General features: G+C 40.7%; 1 protein-coding gene across 5 annotated transcripts in view; it reads right to left on the bottom strand.

Moving 5' to 3' along the window:
- ADAMTS9 (ADAM metallopeptidase with thrombospondin type 1 motif 9) overlaps positions 1-17,880 on the bottom strand; it is a 226,863-nt gene that overhangs the window by 98,646 nt on the left and 110,337 nt on the right. For 4 of the 5 annotated variants that reach the window (XR_010842518.1, XM_059075759.2, XM_059075758.2 and 1 more), the window contains 2 exons: positions 10,415-10,582; positions 3,612-3,785 (listed from right to left, as the gene is read on the bottom strand). Coding sequence is in view for 4 of the 5 variants with exons in the window: in XM_059075759.2 (XP_058931742.1) it covers positions 3,612-3,785; positions 10,415-10,582 (342 nt within the window). In the remaining variant the exon portion in view is untranslated. The remainder of the gene's footprint in view (positions 1-3,611; positions 3,786-10,414; positions 10,583-17,880) is intronic. The other variant, XM_059075762.2, reaches the window with a different exon arrangement.

Here is a 17,880-nt window from a genome sequence, read left to right as displayed (position 1 = left end):
TATGACATACATAGGCAGATGAAAAGACACCCCTCAGAATGGGAGAAAATATTTGCAAATGAAGCAACTGACAAAGGATTAATCTCCAAAATTTACAAGCAGCTCATGCAGTTCAATATCGTAAAAACAAACAACCAATCCAAAAATGGGCAGAAGACCTAAAGAGACATTTCTCCGAAGAAGATGTGCGGATCGCCAACAAACACATAAGAGAATGCTCAACATCACTAATCATTAGAGAAATACAAATCAAAGCCACAATGATGTATCACCTCACACCAGTCAGAATGGCCATCATCAAAAAATCTACAAAGAATAATTGCTGGAGAGGGTGTGGAGAAAAGGGAACCCTCTTGCACTGTTGGTGGGAATGTCAATTGATACAGCCACTATGGAGAACAGTATGGAGGTGCCTTAAAAAACTAAAAATAGAACTACCATACGACCCAGCAATCCCACCACTGGGCATATACCCTGAGAAAACCATAATTCAAAAAGAGTCATGTACCACAATGTTCACTGCAGCTCTATTTACAACAGCCAGGACAAGGAAGCAACCTAAGTGTCCATCGACAGATGAATGGATAAAGAAGATGTGGCACATATATACAATGGAATATTACTCAGGCATAAAAGGAAATGAAACTGAGTTATTTGTAGTGAGGTGGATGGACCTAGAGTCTGTCATACAGGGTGAAGTAAGTCAGGAAGTGAAAAACAAATACCATATGCTAATACATACATATGGAATGTAAAAAAAAAAAAAAAAAAGTTATGAAGAACCTAGGTGCAGGACAGGAATAAGGACGCAGATGTAGAGAATGGACTTGAGGACACGGGGAGGGGGAAGAGTAAGCTGGGACGAAGTGAGAGAGTGGCATGGACAGATATACACTACCAAATGTAAGATAGATAGCTAGTGGGAAGCAGCCGCATAGCACAGGGAGATCAGCTCGGTGCTTTGTGACCACCTAGAGGGGTGGGATAGGGAGGGTGGGAGGGAGACGCAAGAGGGAAGAGATATGGAGATATATGTATATGTATTACTAATTCACTTTCTTATGAAGCAGACACTAACACACGATTGTAAGGCAATTATACTCCAATAAAGATGTTACATAAAAAAGGAAAAAAGAAAATTGCATTCTCTTTCATACGTAGCTTTAACCTATTTAATTAGAATCCTGATTTACTTTTTTTAAGGGAGGGAAAACACACACACTCACACACACACACACACACACACACACACAAAAGGTGCATACTACCCAAAGCACCACATGCAAAAGAATGAAACTGGACCCCAATCCTACACCATACCCCAAATTAACTCAAAATGGATTAAAGACTTGAACGTAAGACCTGACCTTAAAAGTCCTATACATAGGGGCGAGTTCCTTGACATCAGTCTTGGCAATGATTTTTTGGATCTAACACCAAAACCAAAGGCAGCAAGATCAAAAATAAACAAGTCAGAGTACATCAAACTAAAAATGGGCAAAGGACCTGAACAGCCATTTCTCAAAAAAAAAAAAAAAAAAAACAAAAAACATACAAATGGCCAACAGATACATGAAAAGGTACTCAACATCACTAATCATCAGGGGAATGTAAATCAAAACCACAGTGAGATATCACCTCACACCTGCTGGAATGACTATTACCAAAAAGACAGGAAACGACAAATGTTAGCAAGGATGTGACGAAAAGGGAACTCTTCTGTACTGTTGGTGGGGATACAAGTTGGTGCAGCCACTCTGGAAAACAGTCTGGAGGCTCCTCCAAAAACTTACAAATAGAACTACTATACGATCTAGCGATTCCACTTCTGGGTATTTACCTGAAGGAAATAAAATCACTAACTCGAAAGATATACTCACCCCCATGTTCACGCAGCATTATTTACAATAGCCACGATACGGAAACATCCTAAGTGTCCAATGATGGATGAATGGATAAAGAAAATGTGATAGAAAGAAAAAATATATACGAATATAATTTAGTCATAAAAAGAAGGAAATCCTGCCATCTGTGGCAACACGGATGAACCCTGAGGGCATTACGCTAAGCGACATAAGTAGACAAATACTGTACGGTCTCATTTATATGTGGAATCATCTGAAATCAAAACCAACTCAGAACAGATGGCTGGCTGCCAGAGGTGGAGGAAGGGCACAGAGTAGGTGAACAGGTAAGGGTGGTCAAAAGGTACAAACTTCCAGTAGTAAGAGAAATAAATCCTAGGGATATAATGTACAGCACGGTGACCACAGTTAATAATACTGTTCATTAAACTTGGAAGTTGTGAAGAGAGTAGATCTTAAAAGTTCTCGTCACAAGAAAAAAAAATTGTAACTCTGTGAGGTGATCAAAGGTAACTGTGACATAGTTGTTAATACTAAGTACACTTACTGTAGTAATCATTTTGTAACATATACATATGTCAAATCACCAGGTTTTCACTTAAAGTTAATACAGCATTATATGTCAATCATATCTCAATAAAAACAGGGGGAAAAGTGGCAATGCCGTTAGCATTTGCATAAAAAAAAGGACAAAGAAAGCAGCTGCAGTATCTCGTAATGGTTTAAGAGAATTAACTTAGGATCAAGCCTTGCTTCTTCTACTTGCTAGGTGTATAACACTTGGACAAATGACACTGGCCCTCCAAACCTCAGTTTCCTTCACTGCAAAATGGGATAATAATAAGAATACTCACTTTGTCTTTTTAAACCACTTAGTGGTTAAAAAGATTCAGTGAGGTAATGAACGTAAAGCACTTAGCACGGTGCGGGGCACTGTCTCGCCTGTCCTGAAAACCAGTCCCGGTGGGAAATTCCTGTCTCACTATGCCTAGCTCTGAACCTTTTACAGCTTGTACGTTCTGCTTCATTCTAATGTCAGTGGATACAGTTTTGCTCTTTAATATCCTTTCCCCCCTTTTCTACAAATCAATCCTCTGTACTGGAAACAGAGGTTCCCTCTTACTAATTAATGTCCTATCCTTGCTGGCCAGGCCATTCCCCAGGAACACTTAGTGTTTTCTTTAACTAGACATTAACTTGGGGCAGGAGGAAAACAAGTCTATTTCTGCATCAATGGAGCAGTTCTTCAGATGCCCTCAGTGTTTGAAATGCTGGAAATCCTTCGCTAATTAATCACGGTTTCAAATGAGTGCCTGTCTTCTAGCTGACGGCCAAAGCAGTGGAAGGAGGAAAAAACCCAGAGGAGGTCCTACCTAGAGTCTGCCCCTAGTGGCTGTCTGAACTCATCCAGGATGACCGCGTCTGAATATACATATTTAAAATATTTCTTCCATCTCGCCCTCCTTCTGGGAAAGTTATCTTTATGCATTTGGCCCAAGGCCTGTTCAACTTTTTCTGGAGGCAGCCAGATTTGGAACACTCAAGAACACAGACGTCGGAACAGCAGAAAAAGGAAGAGCTCTCCCATCATTGTTGGAGTGAACTGTTGGCCGCCTGACAGCAAACCTTTTGGGAAAGAGCCAGCCTTGTCACCATGCTGGAGGGCTTCACGGGGGAACGGATGTGATGATAGCAAAGGGGTTGAGCGAAAACACTAGCAGGTGCCCACTTCCTGGCTCTACTTACTTCTTGCCATTCGTCTGCCCTCCAAGCGTAGAGTGGACACAGCGGGGCTTGGCAGGCGCGCTCTGACTCCGGTCTCGTGTATGGGTTGCACTCGGTCTCTCCGGCTATTTTGTGTGTTCCCAGCCGACAGCCCACATTTCTCCGCCGCACGCCTTGGCCACAGGACACAGAGCACTAAAAGGACAAGAGTGTGTAAGTGGGAGCTTCGGGTCATTTGGGGGAGGGAGTGATCATCGGGGTGGAGAGGGTCACAGATCTGGGGACCGCATTCCTAATCCAATGACCCTCAAAGCTATCGCAAGGCTTTCTAATTTCCAGTGAAAGGGACCCAAGAGAATGTCTTAAATCTGCAAACTCACTGCCTATCAAAGGCGGTTGAATGAGGAAGAGACTCAAGTCAGGGGGAAATCTTTCAGGTTAACAAAACTCTTGGACAGTGGAATAGGCTGGGACAGATCATTCTGAGACATTCAGTACAACTTAGAAGTAGAGCTGCCATGTGAAATGAAAATCCCAAATGATTTCTATCCTGGAGGGTTGAAGGGTCTTGAAAATTGGAGATACAGTTCTGTACAAGAGAATTGCTTGGCAGATGGAAAATATAACTCAAGGAGAGTAAATCACTGAAGCTTTTAGGGCCTTATAAATAGAATTATTTTCTTCAGTCTCTTCTTCTTGCTCCTATTCCTGGAGATAGGGACATTTTTTTTTTTTAAACTATGGAATTCGTTAAAGTATTTGTATCTATTTACAACCTGGGATGAATATACAAAAAAATAAAAGCTGACAAAAAAAAAAATTTCCTCGGGTGTTGTGTTTTCAGTCGGTGAAAAATACTGTTAATCAGGCTGAAACATTTTGTTGACCAAGCTGCACAACACCCTATTAATCTGTAATTAACTTTCCTCTAAATTAATTTTTTTAATGGTTTCCTCATTGCTGGGTTTCATAATCTCACTTATGGGCAGGCCAAGAATTACTGTCTTTATTAAGCTTTTGACATTCAGAAACTAAAGGCAACATCTGACTGGAAAGAACAGCCTATTATTTCACTTAGCTATTAAAAATTATTTCCAAGTTTTTGTGATAGCTCACCTGCCATTCATTTGTGTAATTGAGAAAACAAGCTTAACATACACTAAAGCCATATTCCTAAGAGGACGTTTTCCTAAAGAATAGAATCACGCTTTTAAATTAGACAAAAATTCTTGTCCAATTAAAACCTGCAGCAGGAGTCATCGTTCTCTGAGGCTAATGGGAATTTACTAATAAGAAGCACACCCTAATGAATTCTGCTGCATAATAATATTATTTCTGTTTCAGATTCTAAGAAAATAGGTGGTAGTGTTTAGAAGGCATCTTGGGAAATAATATCATTTCAGATGAGTCTATGCCAGGCAGGAGCTTAAATGTTCACATCAAAGCTAGCTGAAGAGAAGGAAATATTTTGGAGCAACATAGCTACTATTGTTTGGGTTTAATTGTATTAATTGGATTGAATGAGTTTGTGACCCACAAGGAGCCACACTTTTAACGTCATTATGTTCTTGGTGGAATGAGAGGGTGCCTGATTGCCTTGTGTACAGAGGATGTCCATTTAATACTTATGGGAGCTACGTGTATATTTCCCATTGATTACACAGGAAATGGATGAACTGCAACATCGGAGAGATAGCACATGAAAGACAGAAATCATCAGCAACCACTGACAACAAACAACAACCAAAATACCCTTTGGCTATTTGAATTTGGGGTCTTAAAAAAATAAAACAGTACACTTCCGGAACAATGTATCCACGTGGTAACACAAGGAAAAAATAAGAACAATTAAGTAAACAAATTTGAGTTTGGCATAGAGCTAATACATATTCAAAAGCTCATAACGCTTTAATAAGGTAAAGAAAAAGGAAAAAACATTAAAGGCTTTCAGGGTGTATACTATTCAGGCTCTAAGTAAATGAAACTTCTTTTTGATGCTATTGTTTGCTACTGAGTAAATTATTACTTACGGTTCAGCAAAGGCAAGGTATTAAGAGCCATAAGCAACCAATATTTTAAAAATTATTTCTAAAATGTTCAGTATTTTTTCAAAAGATAAAGGAAGTTTCAGTGATACAGTATGTCACTGTGGCTTCCGATTTTCGTAGTGTCAAAGCTAGCCTTCAATTAACACATTCAAAAGTTTCGACAGGACTTATATGCACAGTAAGGTGTAAGCCCTGCCTCTGTGAATACTGCATCCATGGTAATCTTTTTTCAAAATGAAGTATACTGCATCAGAGTTAGTTCTCGGTGTTTAACTTTTCTTCCTGTGCTGTCTCAGGGGAGGCAACATTTTGCATACAGAGACAGCCAGGCTTGCTTGGTGAATTCTGAGAGATTTGTGCAGAAGCCCCATGAATAAAAGCATCAAAAAGACCTCTGCATGACCCTGGAGGTGCTGATGGTGGTGGCGTGTGCACGTGTGCGTGCTGAATTCTTCTTGTTTTAGTTAGTCCAACTTTTAGTTATTCTGCAGAAGAAAGAGGTTTAGCAGTGTCTATTAACATGCCCTCCTCCTCTGTCCCATCTATCATTTCTGCATGGCAGTCTATTTGTGCCGGTTTGAAAGTAGATGTTTTTAGTTCCAAACTACTGAGCTGGGAGCTGTGTTTCACCTCGCTGTACTCCCTACTGTGCAATGCTAGTATGCAGAACTCACCAATTTAAAGGGGAAACAATGCTCATTTCCATAGATGAAAAGAATCTCTATGTAACTTCTGATGTTTAGGGAATTGTAGTATACACTTGAAAACCTGGAAAGAATTTTACATACTTTTCTCCAGTACAACTACTGCAACCATGGCAGGGACATTATTTAAAGGAGGGATTAGTTTGAAAAATAACTGTATGAACCAACTTTAATAAATAACAACTGGTAACAACAATAGCAAACTTAATAAGAATTTACTAGCCGAGGCTCTATTCTGGGGTTTCTCAACCTAATAATTCATTTTTGTTGGGGGTGTCCGGTGCATTGTAGGAAGTTTAAGAGCATCCCTGGACTCTACCCTACTACATATCAGTTGCATTTCCCCTCCTCTGCCAAAGTGAGATAACCAAAACTGTCTCTAGACACCGCCAAACCATCCCACGAGATACAAAATCACTGCCCGTTGAGACCTTAGTTCTATGCTAAGCATCTTGCATAAAATATCTTTCATACTTCCTAGTAAACCTTTTAAGTAGATACTCCACAAATAAATAAAGCAAAGAACAGAGATAATCACCCTAACTCTAGCAAAAACAGAAAACAGTCCAAGTAAATTCTATCCCAGGCAATAAACCAAAGCTACCGTTGATTAAAATTTGGCTTCCAGTTTTAAAATATGGCGCTAATATTATGCAGCCTTTTGTACATCAGCAAGAGTGTGGGTGAAAAGCCTGTATTCAAGCAATTCAACATCAATGCTTGCAGTTCACATACAAAGTAACAAGAAAGCACAAATCACTAAGGCAAGTCTCCTTCTCATCACTGACCACGTGCATATGGTTTCCCTGACTTCTCAAAGGACACATGCTACACATCTGCCATGTTTCTCCATTAGACACTTGCAGGATACTTCAGAATCAGACACCACAACCAAGCCGCTCTCATTGTAATTACAAGAAAAATCCCAACCAAAAATGGCTGGTAGGTTCATAATGCAATCTGCCAGTTTCCATTTTGGCATGAGCACTGAGGAGCTTTTAAAAATTAACGATTTCTCTGAATTTAAGACACCACTGATTCCAAGACACAGTATTATATTTTGTATCACTCAGAAAGAAAACAAGAGCAATTAATTCAATCATGGCCTTCATTGGTTGTTAGGCCCATCCTGAAAACAGAAATGTTAAAAAATGAAAAAAACAGGCATCTCAGGATTGAATGAATTCAAGAGTGATAAATGATGATAAAGTGCTACTTTCATTCTACTCTGATGATTTATTGTTTAGTCCTAATCTTCATTTGTTTAAAAAGCCTTTCTATAGGAACAGGACACATTAAAACTTTTTAATTCTGGAATGCTTTTGAATCATGTGACGACAGAGCCTTCACATTTATCAGGCTGAATCAAGAAATGGATGCTGATTGTGTCTGAAAATTTCATCTCTCAGCTCTTGATCAAAATCATCTAAACAAATTGAACATGACCTTTTGGAAAAAAAATGCTTTCAAACTTTATTGAGGATGTTTTCCAGTAAAAGCTATTCTTTTACTGGAAAAATTTCCTTGACACATGCCAGATTTTCAAAAGATGTAAAAGTGAAACATTCCGCTTTAAACCTCAAATCACCAATTCTGAGGGAGAGACGAAGAAGACTAGCAAGGCTATACTAGCTTCCTATCCCAATATTCTATATGCCTTATTATCGTCACACATTTTGACATGATGAGAAATTGCAATAATTATTCTCCCTAACTTGAAGATGAGATGACTAGAATATAGCTACCAGAAGAAAACAGAAGGACCAGATATAAAACTTTCTAAATATTGTTGCAAATGAATAATCGTTATTCTTGCTTTATATTACTGCCTTAGGGATATTTCTGTTTACCACGGGATCATTAGTAAACCAATAACCTTTAATCATGCAGACTGTCTTTCTCCATCAAACTCTGGGTCTGATTATTTTCAGGTATGCTTCTAAATTGCACAAATTGGATTTTACCCATGTAGCATCTTGTCTTGCTTGCTTTTATAATTAATTTCTATAAATCTAATCAGAGCATTAGCAAGTTGGCCACAGATCATTACATAGCTGTGTTTACTTGCATTTTCCACAAAGGTAACTAGACTCTTCTAAGCAATTCTTTTGAACAGGTGCGGTCTTTTCTGGGGAGGAATTCCGATAATCCTATTACCTTACGTTTGAAAAAACCCCAAGGGTTCAAACCTAATCATCCCAGCTTTGTGAACAATTTTAGACTTCCCATCAAGATCACAGGATACTAGAGTAAAACTCACTCTGTGTTTACCAATAAAGAGTGAAAGATTCTTTTAATCATCCTTTTATTGAATGAATTGGCCTTTATAATGAGTACCACTTACATGCTCTCAACTTAATACTCAGGACAAGATGCAAATAGTAGGTATGTCCAAGGGACATAAAGAAAAGTAACAGAGCATGGAAGTGTGCAAGAGGACAAGCCAATTAGTGTGGTATCTTAAATAATGTTAGCTGTAGGCTTTTACATGCATTGAATAGCTCCAAAAATAAAATGGGCTGGAAGTTACAGATGACACTAGTCACTTAAGACAAACCATTAAGGATGACCAGTATGGAATACTGCCTAGAAATCTGGTCCCTTAAGGAAGCCAGAGGAGGAGCTAGCTCTGGCTGGGCACAGATGCTTTGATTGTTAAAACAAAAAGAAAACAAAACATGATCATTATGATAAAAGCATTGAGAGGCGTGAGGCTCCCCTGCTGGGGAATGATGCAGGCCATGTTTTATTTCTCTGTGAAGGGAATGAGACTGTGAGGTACGGGGGACAATGACGGCAGCTCAGGGCATTTAAGAAAAATTCACGTTTCTAGAGGAATTTTCTATTAGCCGTGTTGAAGTGGAGGAGTCTCAATTGCTTCTCATGCTAACACACCTGTGTAAAGCTTCTTTGGGGCATCAGGAATCAAGAACCAGGCTCTGAAAGCATCAATTCTAGAGGCTGCTAACCTTGAACCTAGTTTTCTATTGATTCTCTGGAGTATCTTCATACATCTCCACTGCACAGGAGAGCTACAAATTCAGTAAAACCTTACTGAATCAGATTAATGGAGAGAAAGAACACATTAAATACAGAATATGTGAAAAGAAATTGGGCCTTATTACTTTTAAGCACCTCAACCAAGCTGAGGAAATGGACAAGTGTGGAGTGACAAGATCTACTTTAAGGGCCAGAAATGAGTGACTTTTGTTCACCCCTCAATTGTTGATAGGTAAACAGAAGCTTCTAAAGTTCCCTCCTGAATTCGATAGGGAAACTCTCCCCACCCCCCACCCCCCAGTTCCTGACTAGGTTACCAAAGGTTTAGAATTAGTAGAGTCTAACTGTAGTCAGTTTCTTGGGTACTTACTCTCCTTCCCCATTGGATATACACACATCGCACTCATTCAAGGAAAAAAGAATATTACTTTTGAGATCTTATTAGATTTAAGACCCCAGAGCTAAGTACATGGCATTCATTACTGCTTTAAATCCTCACAAGAGCTATATGAAGTCAGCTCGGCAAGGTCAAAAAAATCACCCAAGGTTGCAGAGCTAGGAAATGACAGAGAACTTCCCCATCTGTCCCCCACCTCGACTGTATACAAGCTAACAGTCAGAGAAGTATTCTCTAACACTTTATATTGACAGCCTTTTCTTTAAGAACCTCAAAGGTAAATTCAGACTCACTTCCCGCCAGGTAACATAGTCAACCTTACTAGCATCTGAATTAGCGGTTTTTTAAGTGGTAAATAGTAATAAAAATGCCATCAGCGAAGGATTGAGGGGCTACTCCGTCCTAGACAGCTGACATCTACATCTACCACCGCTTGGAATTAATCCGCACAACTGTCCTATTATAGATGGTATCCCAAAGTGCCAAGGGCTGAAGCCACTTGCCCAAGCCAAGGTCCCACAGCTAACAAGTATCCTGACATAAAGCTGTTTCCCTCCCTGTCCCCAAGCTCCCCTCTGAGAAACGAAAACCGCGCAGGGAAACAAGCCAACACACTGGTGTCAGCCATGTGGCCGAAGGTAAGGAAGCAGTCACGAGAGGAGAAGCATTGCTCACCTGACTCCACGCGCCAGCCTTCCACTTGGGGCATCTTCCTCCTCGGCACTTTCTGTGCCCATTTGGCTTAGCAAGGTGTTTACAGTAATCACTTTCTAAATGACTTCCATCTTTTGCCATGCAGTAAACATTTCGTTGTTTATGCCCTCGACCACAAGAGACAGAACACTGAAATATAAAGCAATGGCAAGGTTGTTGTTGTTTTGTTTTTTTTAATCACAAGGAATTTGATAAAAACCTGTGTCGTGAGAAGTTACGATCATGCCTAACTAGAGTCACCGTTCCCCCCTTCTGCAGTGTCATGTTGGATAACACCTCAAGGCTCAACACGGAAGGAAGGTAGCAATGGAGAAAACAATGTGGACAGCATGACAGCAGGAATCCTGTCTAGTATCTTGGGTCACTCAAGAACGAGGGTAAATCCTGGTAATTTAGGCCCAAAACGAAGCCCATGAAATTACCATGAAATTACCGTGAAATTCTGATTTACCGAAGTCCTACTATGAATTAGTTAGGATTCCTTTCAGACATCTCACTTCATGCAATCGTTGCTCAAGACATTGCTTCAACACACTACCTCACAATTCACTCTTTTGGATAAAGGTGTGTTTCCAAATTCAGCTGTGTCCCATTTCCTAGTGAACTGATTTAAGGATTCTCCTACCATTTTTCAGAGGAGAAGCTCTCATTTACCGAGTCCATTGGAAAGGAGGTAAAAAAGGCATGTTAGAAACTGAAAAAGGTAAGCTAGCAGGTGGGTCAGTGCCAAGTTTGGGAGGGAGGCATTACCTTTCAACTTTGATCTGCAGGTTCACTGAACTGTTTTAATGTGACCTTGTCTGACCACATCTAAGAAACCTGACTCTGATTTCAGAGTAGGTTTCTCAGAAAGGTTTAGGAATCAAAGGGCTCATGGCGTCAGGACAAAAATTTGATATGACAGCTTCTTGTGGAATAGGCAAAAGGCTGGCCCCCACGAGTATGCCGAGATATGCAACGTCCATTGCCTCATTAGCGATTACAGAATTCATTACCACTTGGATCATAAGCTTTCTGGCTCCGGTTTTCAAGACACATTATTTCCCAGTATAATGTCCTTACATGTCAGAGGGAAATGAGCTTAAGAATGAAGAGCAAAATGTGAAAACACAACAAAAAATAGATTTCAAGCGTCATTTCCTTCTACTCAATGTTTCTAATTTCCCCTGCTAACTCTGTGATTTTGTGAACTTAAATGGCCAAAGTACCCTTTTATGCCTAATAGGTAAATAGCACCATGTAAAACATGCAGCCTAACAGAAATTCAAACACTATCACCAAGCAAGCTCAAAGTGATCCCATTCATAAATGTGTCAGACACGTTTTTCTAGTAAACATAAACCATTATAAAAATTCCAATAGCAGCTGCTAGAGAAATTTAAAATATGTATATTAATATGTTTGGCTATACTTTAGGAGATGGAAAGGTTGTTTTGAGCTCTCATCTTGTGAGTGTTATGATTAGGAGTAGTCATTCTGGCACTCTTAATAGAGTATGCAGTGTGGAAGGAAAGAGCCAAATTTAGATATCTGCATCCAAACAAAAATATCCATCCTTCAACCTACAGTGTTTTGATGTATATGAAGCCTTTGGGCTATGATTCTAGAAGGCTTTTAGAATGAACCTCCAAGAAGTATACCTATAAACCAATTGTCTAATGACTTACACACAGATAATCCCTGCTATCAGTGACTATTTTAATATTTAAAAATGTTACTTCCACCAAAAAATACAGGCACAGTTAGAATCTGAGGTGAGTTCATTTATTTATTCAGCAAACATTTATTGAGCACCTACTAAGTTTCAAACGTTATGCAAAGTGCTGGGAATCCAGTGATAAGTAAAACTGATATAATTCCAGCCCTCGTGGAGTTTACAGACCAGTGAGGGAGGCCAGCATTAATCAAGTGATGACAAAAATAAATATATACATGCTAACTGAGATGAGTACTCTGAAGAAAACAAGCTGGAGTGGTTGCAAGAGGGCTCCCTGAGGCATTCCCTGGGGCCAGACCATGCAGAGCTCATAGGTCATAATAATATATTTCATCCTCCACGAGAGGGAAAATCACTGAGGAGTTTTAAGTCGGGGTAAGACACGGTCTGATTTTCCTTTCAAAAATTCTACTTTGACTACCGGCTAGGCAGTGAGTGGAAATACAGCATAAGTGGAAACAAGAAAACTGCTCAGGAAGCTAATGCATTTGTCCAAGCAAGAGGTGATGGTGGCATAATCTTAGGGTGCAGAGTGGAGGGGTGAAGGAAGTTGGTGAATTGAAGACGCATTTTTTGAAGTAGAAATGATAATTCCTGATGGATCAGCTGTGGCGTGGAGGCGAGAGGGCAGAGTCAGGAAGGTCTCCTGGGTTTCTGGTATGGGCAACTGGATAGACAGTGATGACATGAATAGAGATGGGGAAAACTGCATTGGGAGTCAAGAATATATTACTTTGTAGGAAATGAGCTGCACTTAAAGGATATGGATTCATGGGTGGTAATGTGCTTGATTATGGTGAAGAAATAGTTGTCTTATTAAAATCAGATGAACATGGGTCAACTTAAAGCAAGTCTACCTTGAAGGATCATCATTTCAATATACAAACAGTCCAGACAAGCTGTCCCTTCTTATGGAGGGGAGAAAGAGAATTGGTAGAAATGCTGATTTAGTAATCTACCCATTGGTCTGTAAGTTCCATGGGGGCAAGGATTATGGAGCTGTACTCCAGCACTTTGCATAATTCTTGGAACTTATTAGGTGCTCAGTAAATGTTGAATACACAAATGAAACAAATCCCATTTAGTGGTCACTGGAAGAGATAACCGAAAAGTAGGGAGCAATCTACAGAGGCAGAATTAGAAAAGGCACAGCTTTCTCCCATTTATTGGGTGCCAGGCACTGCTCTAAGACTTTATATACATTATCTCATTTAATCATTCCAATAACCATAGAGATAGGTACTATTACTGGAGACAAAAGGTGTTTTCCAAATGGCATAAGCAAAATGCTTTATATGTATATATCTCTTCCCACATGACTCCAATCCAAGTGGCTAGATGTCTGTTGGGAACATAACAGCACAATGAAAATAATTAAGTTATCAACAACATCACTGAAAATAATTCACCTGAGGGGCACCACTGGTGCAACCAACATCTATTGCCCGTGAAATGAAGATAGATGAAGTTGACACGAACTATGAAGCCTTAAAAATCTTTTAAATATCTGGATTAGTTGTATCCCACCCATTCCTATGTGTGGTTTTCTTATTTGGGAACTTCAATGGAACTGACTTGGAAAACAGGATGTAATACTACACATATTATTTGCCTCAAATTAAGATCTAAAAGCGATAAGGAAATTCACAAGGTATCTAATCTGATAGCAAACACTTTTCATTTCATGCTTTCTAACTTACCAGTGAAGAAAAGCAGCTGCTTGTGGAAATTTTCCTATCTAACACGTTTATTAGTGGGTCTATTATGATCTCATAAAGAAGTTATCATCTTGATAATCAAACACAGGTTTCAGCTCTTCTATTCTGAGGGAAATTTCCATCTGATTTTTTCCAGTCCTTTCCCAGGCAGTGATTTTTGCATCAATGTGTGTCACAGATATAATAGTTAAATTTAGAGTGTCACCCAGTACATATTATTTATTGGCTACATATCTGAGGGTTCTTGCTCTGGGGAATATTTAATTCCTTACATTTACAGCCAAAATCATCTCCTAGTTTGCCAGTAGGACTCTGACTTTGTCCCCTGGGGAAACAAGCCAACTTGTTTAAGAGAACGATTTCCTCCCCAACTTTGAGCAACACTCTCAAACAAAGTAATCTCTGCTTGTTACACAGAAACACCAAGGTCAGTATCTCAAATGCCTGGGCTTTTGTTTCTGCGAGGTCCCTCCAAGGGAATGTTTAATGTGAAGCTTTGTTCAGATGCTGTCTTTACTTTTTAGAGGAAGGTCTAAAATCCTTGCATTTCGACACATCTGGTGGAAACAGAACTGGCTCCCTCTCTAGTGGTAGCTCTGGATGTGGTGTGGATTTGTATCTCACTGTTCCTAGTGTGCTGTCCCTGGCATTAGGGTGGTCCTGCATCGGTTCTTTCACTTATACAGAGGGGCTGGGTGTCTCAGTCGCCGAGAAGCCAGCAAACAACCCCAGTGTGTCTGCCTGGATGAGAAGGGGTGAAGACCTAGAAAGAATGAGATCCCCAGCATTGCTGAGGCTGCTGAGAACCTGGACATCCAAATGGAGACGGGAGGACCGCACGGAATTGGTAAGGACGCCACGAGGAGCCAAGAAGGAATAGGAAGGGGAGGGTTTAGGTCAGGGATGCACACAGAATCTGGCTAGAAGGAAGCTTCTCGATGGGGCTAGATGATGCTGGGGCTCAGAGGAAGCACCGGAGTGGGTGGGGTGTGGACCAGGACTGCCTGAGTTGTAGCAGATGCTTATACATAAGGGTTAATAGATGGTCTAGGAGGACAGTCCCAGCAGAGTGGGCACAGTTGAGTGTGTCTGTGTGATTCCTATTTCCAAGTGATCTGTATACATAAGATTCTGTTTATATGAAATGTCTTATGGAGGGTGTTGATCAACTAGTCCATATTTCCAACCAGAGGACTGGCTGACAGCAGGTTAGAACTAAGACAGAATTGAGAAGCCAAGAGAAAGGTCATATACTAGAATCCATTACCAAGCTAAGCCAAGACTCTGACAATCTAAGGATTTTTGACATCACTCTGACACTGGTGGGTAGAGTTCTGTTGTGAGACAGGAGACTGTACTAATTATTATTCAAGGCCTTTCCCTTGTGATTCTATAAAATATGAAACAAACAACAATCACTTCATCTAAAAAATGAAGTGTGTCTTTTCATAACAACAAGCTCTTCTTTTTTTTCCCCAACAAGCTCTTCTTGATTCTCCTCTCATTTTGACTTTGTTTAAGAAACATAAAGGCAGACCTCATCTGGAAAGGATGATATCAGAAAGGAGGCAACGCTCATGCCCAAGGTGCAGAACTGCCTTTGCCAGTTATAATGACAAGTGACGTGAGTATTGCATGAACATCACACAATCGGAAAAGGCAAAGGGATTCCAGCCTGTACCCACTGTTCCACCAGGGGGCGGGGGGAAAGAACGTTGAGTGCAAAGAGGTAGACTTAGGGATCAAAGTTTCAAATCTGCTCAGTGCAAGACCTGGAAAACCATGTGGGCGCATTACATAGAAAAAAGATAGTAGCTGCAATCCACATATGTTTATTACTGCTCTCCACACTGCAGGCACTGGGAATGAATACATGAAAGCTACAGCCATCATAGAAGTGTACTATAAACCAAATGTCATGTTTTCCTAAAGGTTTCAAGAAAGAACCACCTGGAATCTGACCCCCAGTGCTAATGCTGAACTGATTTGGCTGTTATTTAAATTCAAAGAGGCCACCCCAAAAGCACTCTTTCGGTTGGAGTAGAACTGTTAGAAATCACACCGTGAGCGCTTACTGTGAGTGGGGCCATAAGCTGAAGGCTACTGGCTTCTCCTATTTAATCCCTACAGCAACCTTGTGGCTCAGGTACTATTAGGATTCCTCTTTACAAATAAGGAGACTGAGGATTAAAGAGGTGACCCCACTTGCCCAGGGTCACAGAGCCAGGAAGCAAGCAGAGTTAGCCTTCACATACAGCATGTGTTTTTCAAGAACCGCCATTTTCTCCCCTAAGTTATACTGAAGAGAGGGCTTGGTTAAGAAAATGGGCTGCTCACCTCTGCTTACCCATGGTGATAACAGAAAACTAGGACTTTAAAGAAATGTCCCTTAAGACTATTTCAGAGACCTCTGTGACTCCTTAGTCTCCCAGGAAGAGGATGGCTACGCAATCTATTTCTGACTTTAATACTTTCTTCACAAACTCTTTAGCACCCTGGGAAGAAAGATGCTATGAAAAGTAAATATACCATCATATACAATAACATAAATATAAATAAAGAGCCACATTTCTCTTTGCCCAAAGCCACACTCTGGTCTTCTCTTGGCCATTTGTCAAGGTCGATTCACCCTTTGCATTCAGCCTGATGCCACATGGTGAACGGCCCTTTGCGTGGTCATGAATGGAAGGTTACAGGTTGTAAATTTTGGCCTGCCGATTCACCAAGGACTAAGCTCTCAAATCTCTGAGCTGTAGGTCATCTCAGCATATTTTATATATTTTTTTAATCAGTCCATGTATTTATTTTACAGATTCAGTGCTATGGAAAATCAGACACGTCACGCTCACTGCCACACAGTAAAGAAGGAATAGACGTAGGCTTATGACTAGGAGCCCCTGTACCTGGCAAGGAACACTATTTGGTGCCCATTGCACTGGGTATTTGTGACCAGATTCTGGCGTTCTGTGTGTTGCTTGGGAACCACAGCTAACCAGGTGTCCTGATTCCTTCCAGTGCAACTCAGTCATGATCACAGAGAGCTAGCAGGATGGGCTGGGGCTAGCCAAGGCAGGTGTAGATTCTGTGCCTCTGGCTTTGAGGAATTACCAACACCAATATGAACAAGCATGAGTTTAACCACCTCTTCTTCTAAGGTACCAGTTAAAAACAAATCCCATGGGGTGGCTGTGCGTGGGATTCCACAGCTCACCATGGGTGCTTGTCTTCACCTTGCTCTAAAATGTAGCCCTTCAAGGCACAGGGTTTGGAGTCAGACCTACGTTGCAGTGCTATCTGCCACTTTACCATAGTGGCATTTGGAGCAAGTTACTCTCAGCTCAGATTTGTTCTCTGTAAAATGGGGATAACAGCACTATGTATACGCAACAGGGCTGCCTTACAATTAGATGAGACAATGCATACCAAGCTCTCGGTGTTGGGCCGACAGTGTAAAATCAATACGCATTCACTGTTCCTGCTACTGCTACTTCTACTCAGTGCACTCTTTACAAATATCTCCTGGGCTTCCCTGGTGGCGCAGTGGTTGAGAGCCCGCCTGACGATGCAGGGGACACGGGTTCGTGCCCCGGTCCGGGAAGATCCCACGTGCCGCGGAGCGGCTGGGCCCGTGAGCCATGGCCGCTGAGCCTGCGCGTCCGGAGCCTGTGCTCCGCAACGGGAGAGGCCACAACAGTGAGAGGCCTGCGTACCGCAAAAAAAAAAAAAAAAAAAAAAAAAAAATCTAACATGCCGTTTAAAAGTTGAGTATTTTAAAAAATATATGTTTACTCATGGAGTCTAAAATTAACATTCTAATACTGGCACTGCTGGGTGAACGAGGAACTTATCTGGCAAAATCTCCCTCTTGTGAATGGGTGAAGAGCTTTTCTTTCTAAAGGTCACAGAGAAATCCCCAGAGCAGACATAAATGTTGATGATTCCTTTTCTTCTGCAGTGCCCTTTTCACTCTCATAGACTATTACTTATTAATA

The sequence above is a fragment of the Kogia breviceps genome, chromosome 10 (assembly GCF_026419965.1).
Source record: "Kogia breviceps isolate mKogBre1 chromosome 10, mKogBre1 haplotype 1, whole genome shotgun sequence".
Taxonomy (NCBI): Eukaryota; Metazoa; Chordata; class Mammalia; order Artiodactyla; family Physeteridae; genus Kogia; species Kogia breviceps.
Note: the sequence above shows the minus strand (reverse complement) of the source record. Positions and strands in the feature narration are given on the sequence as shown.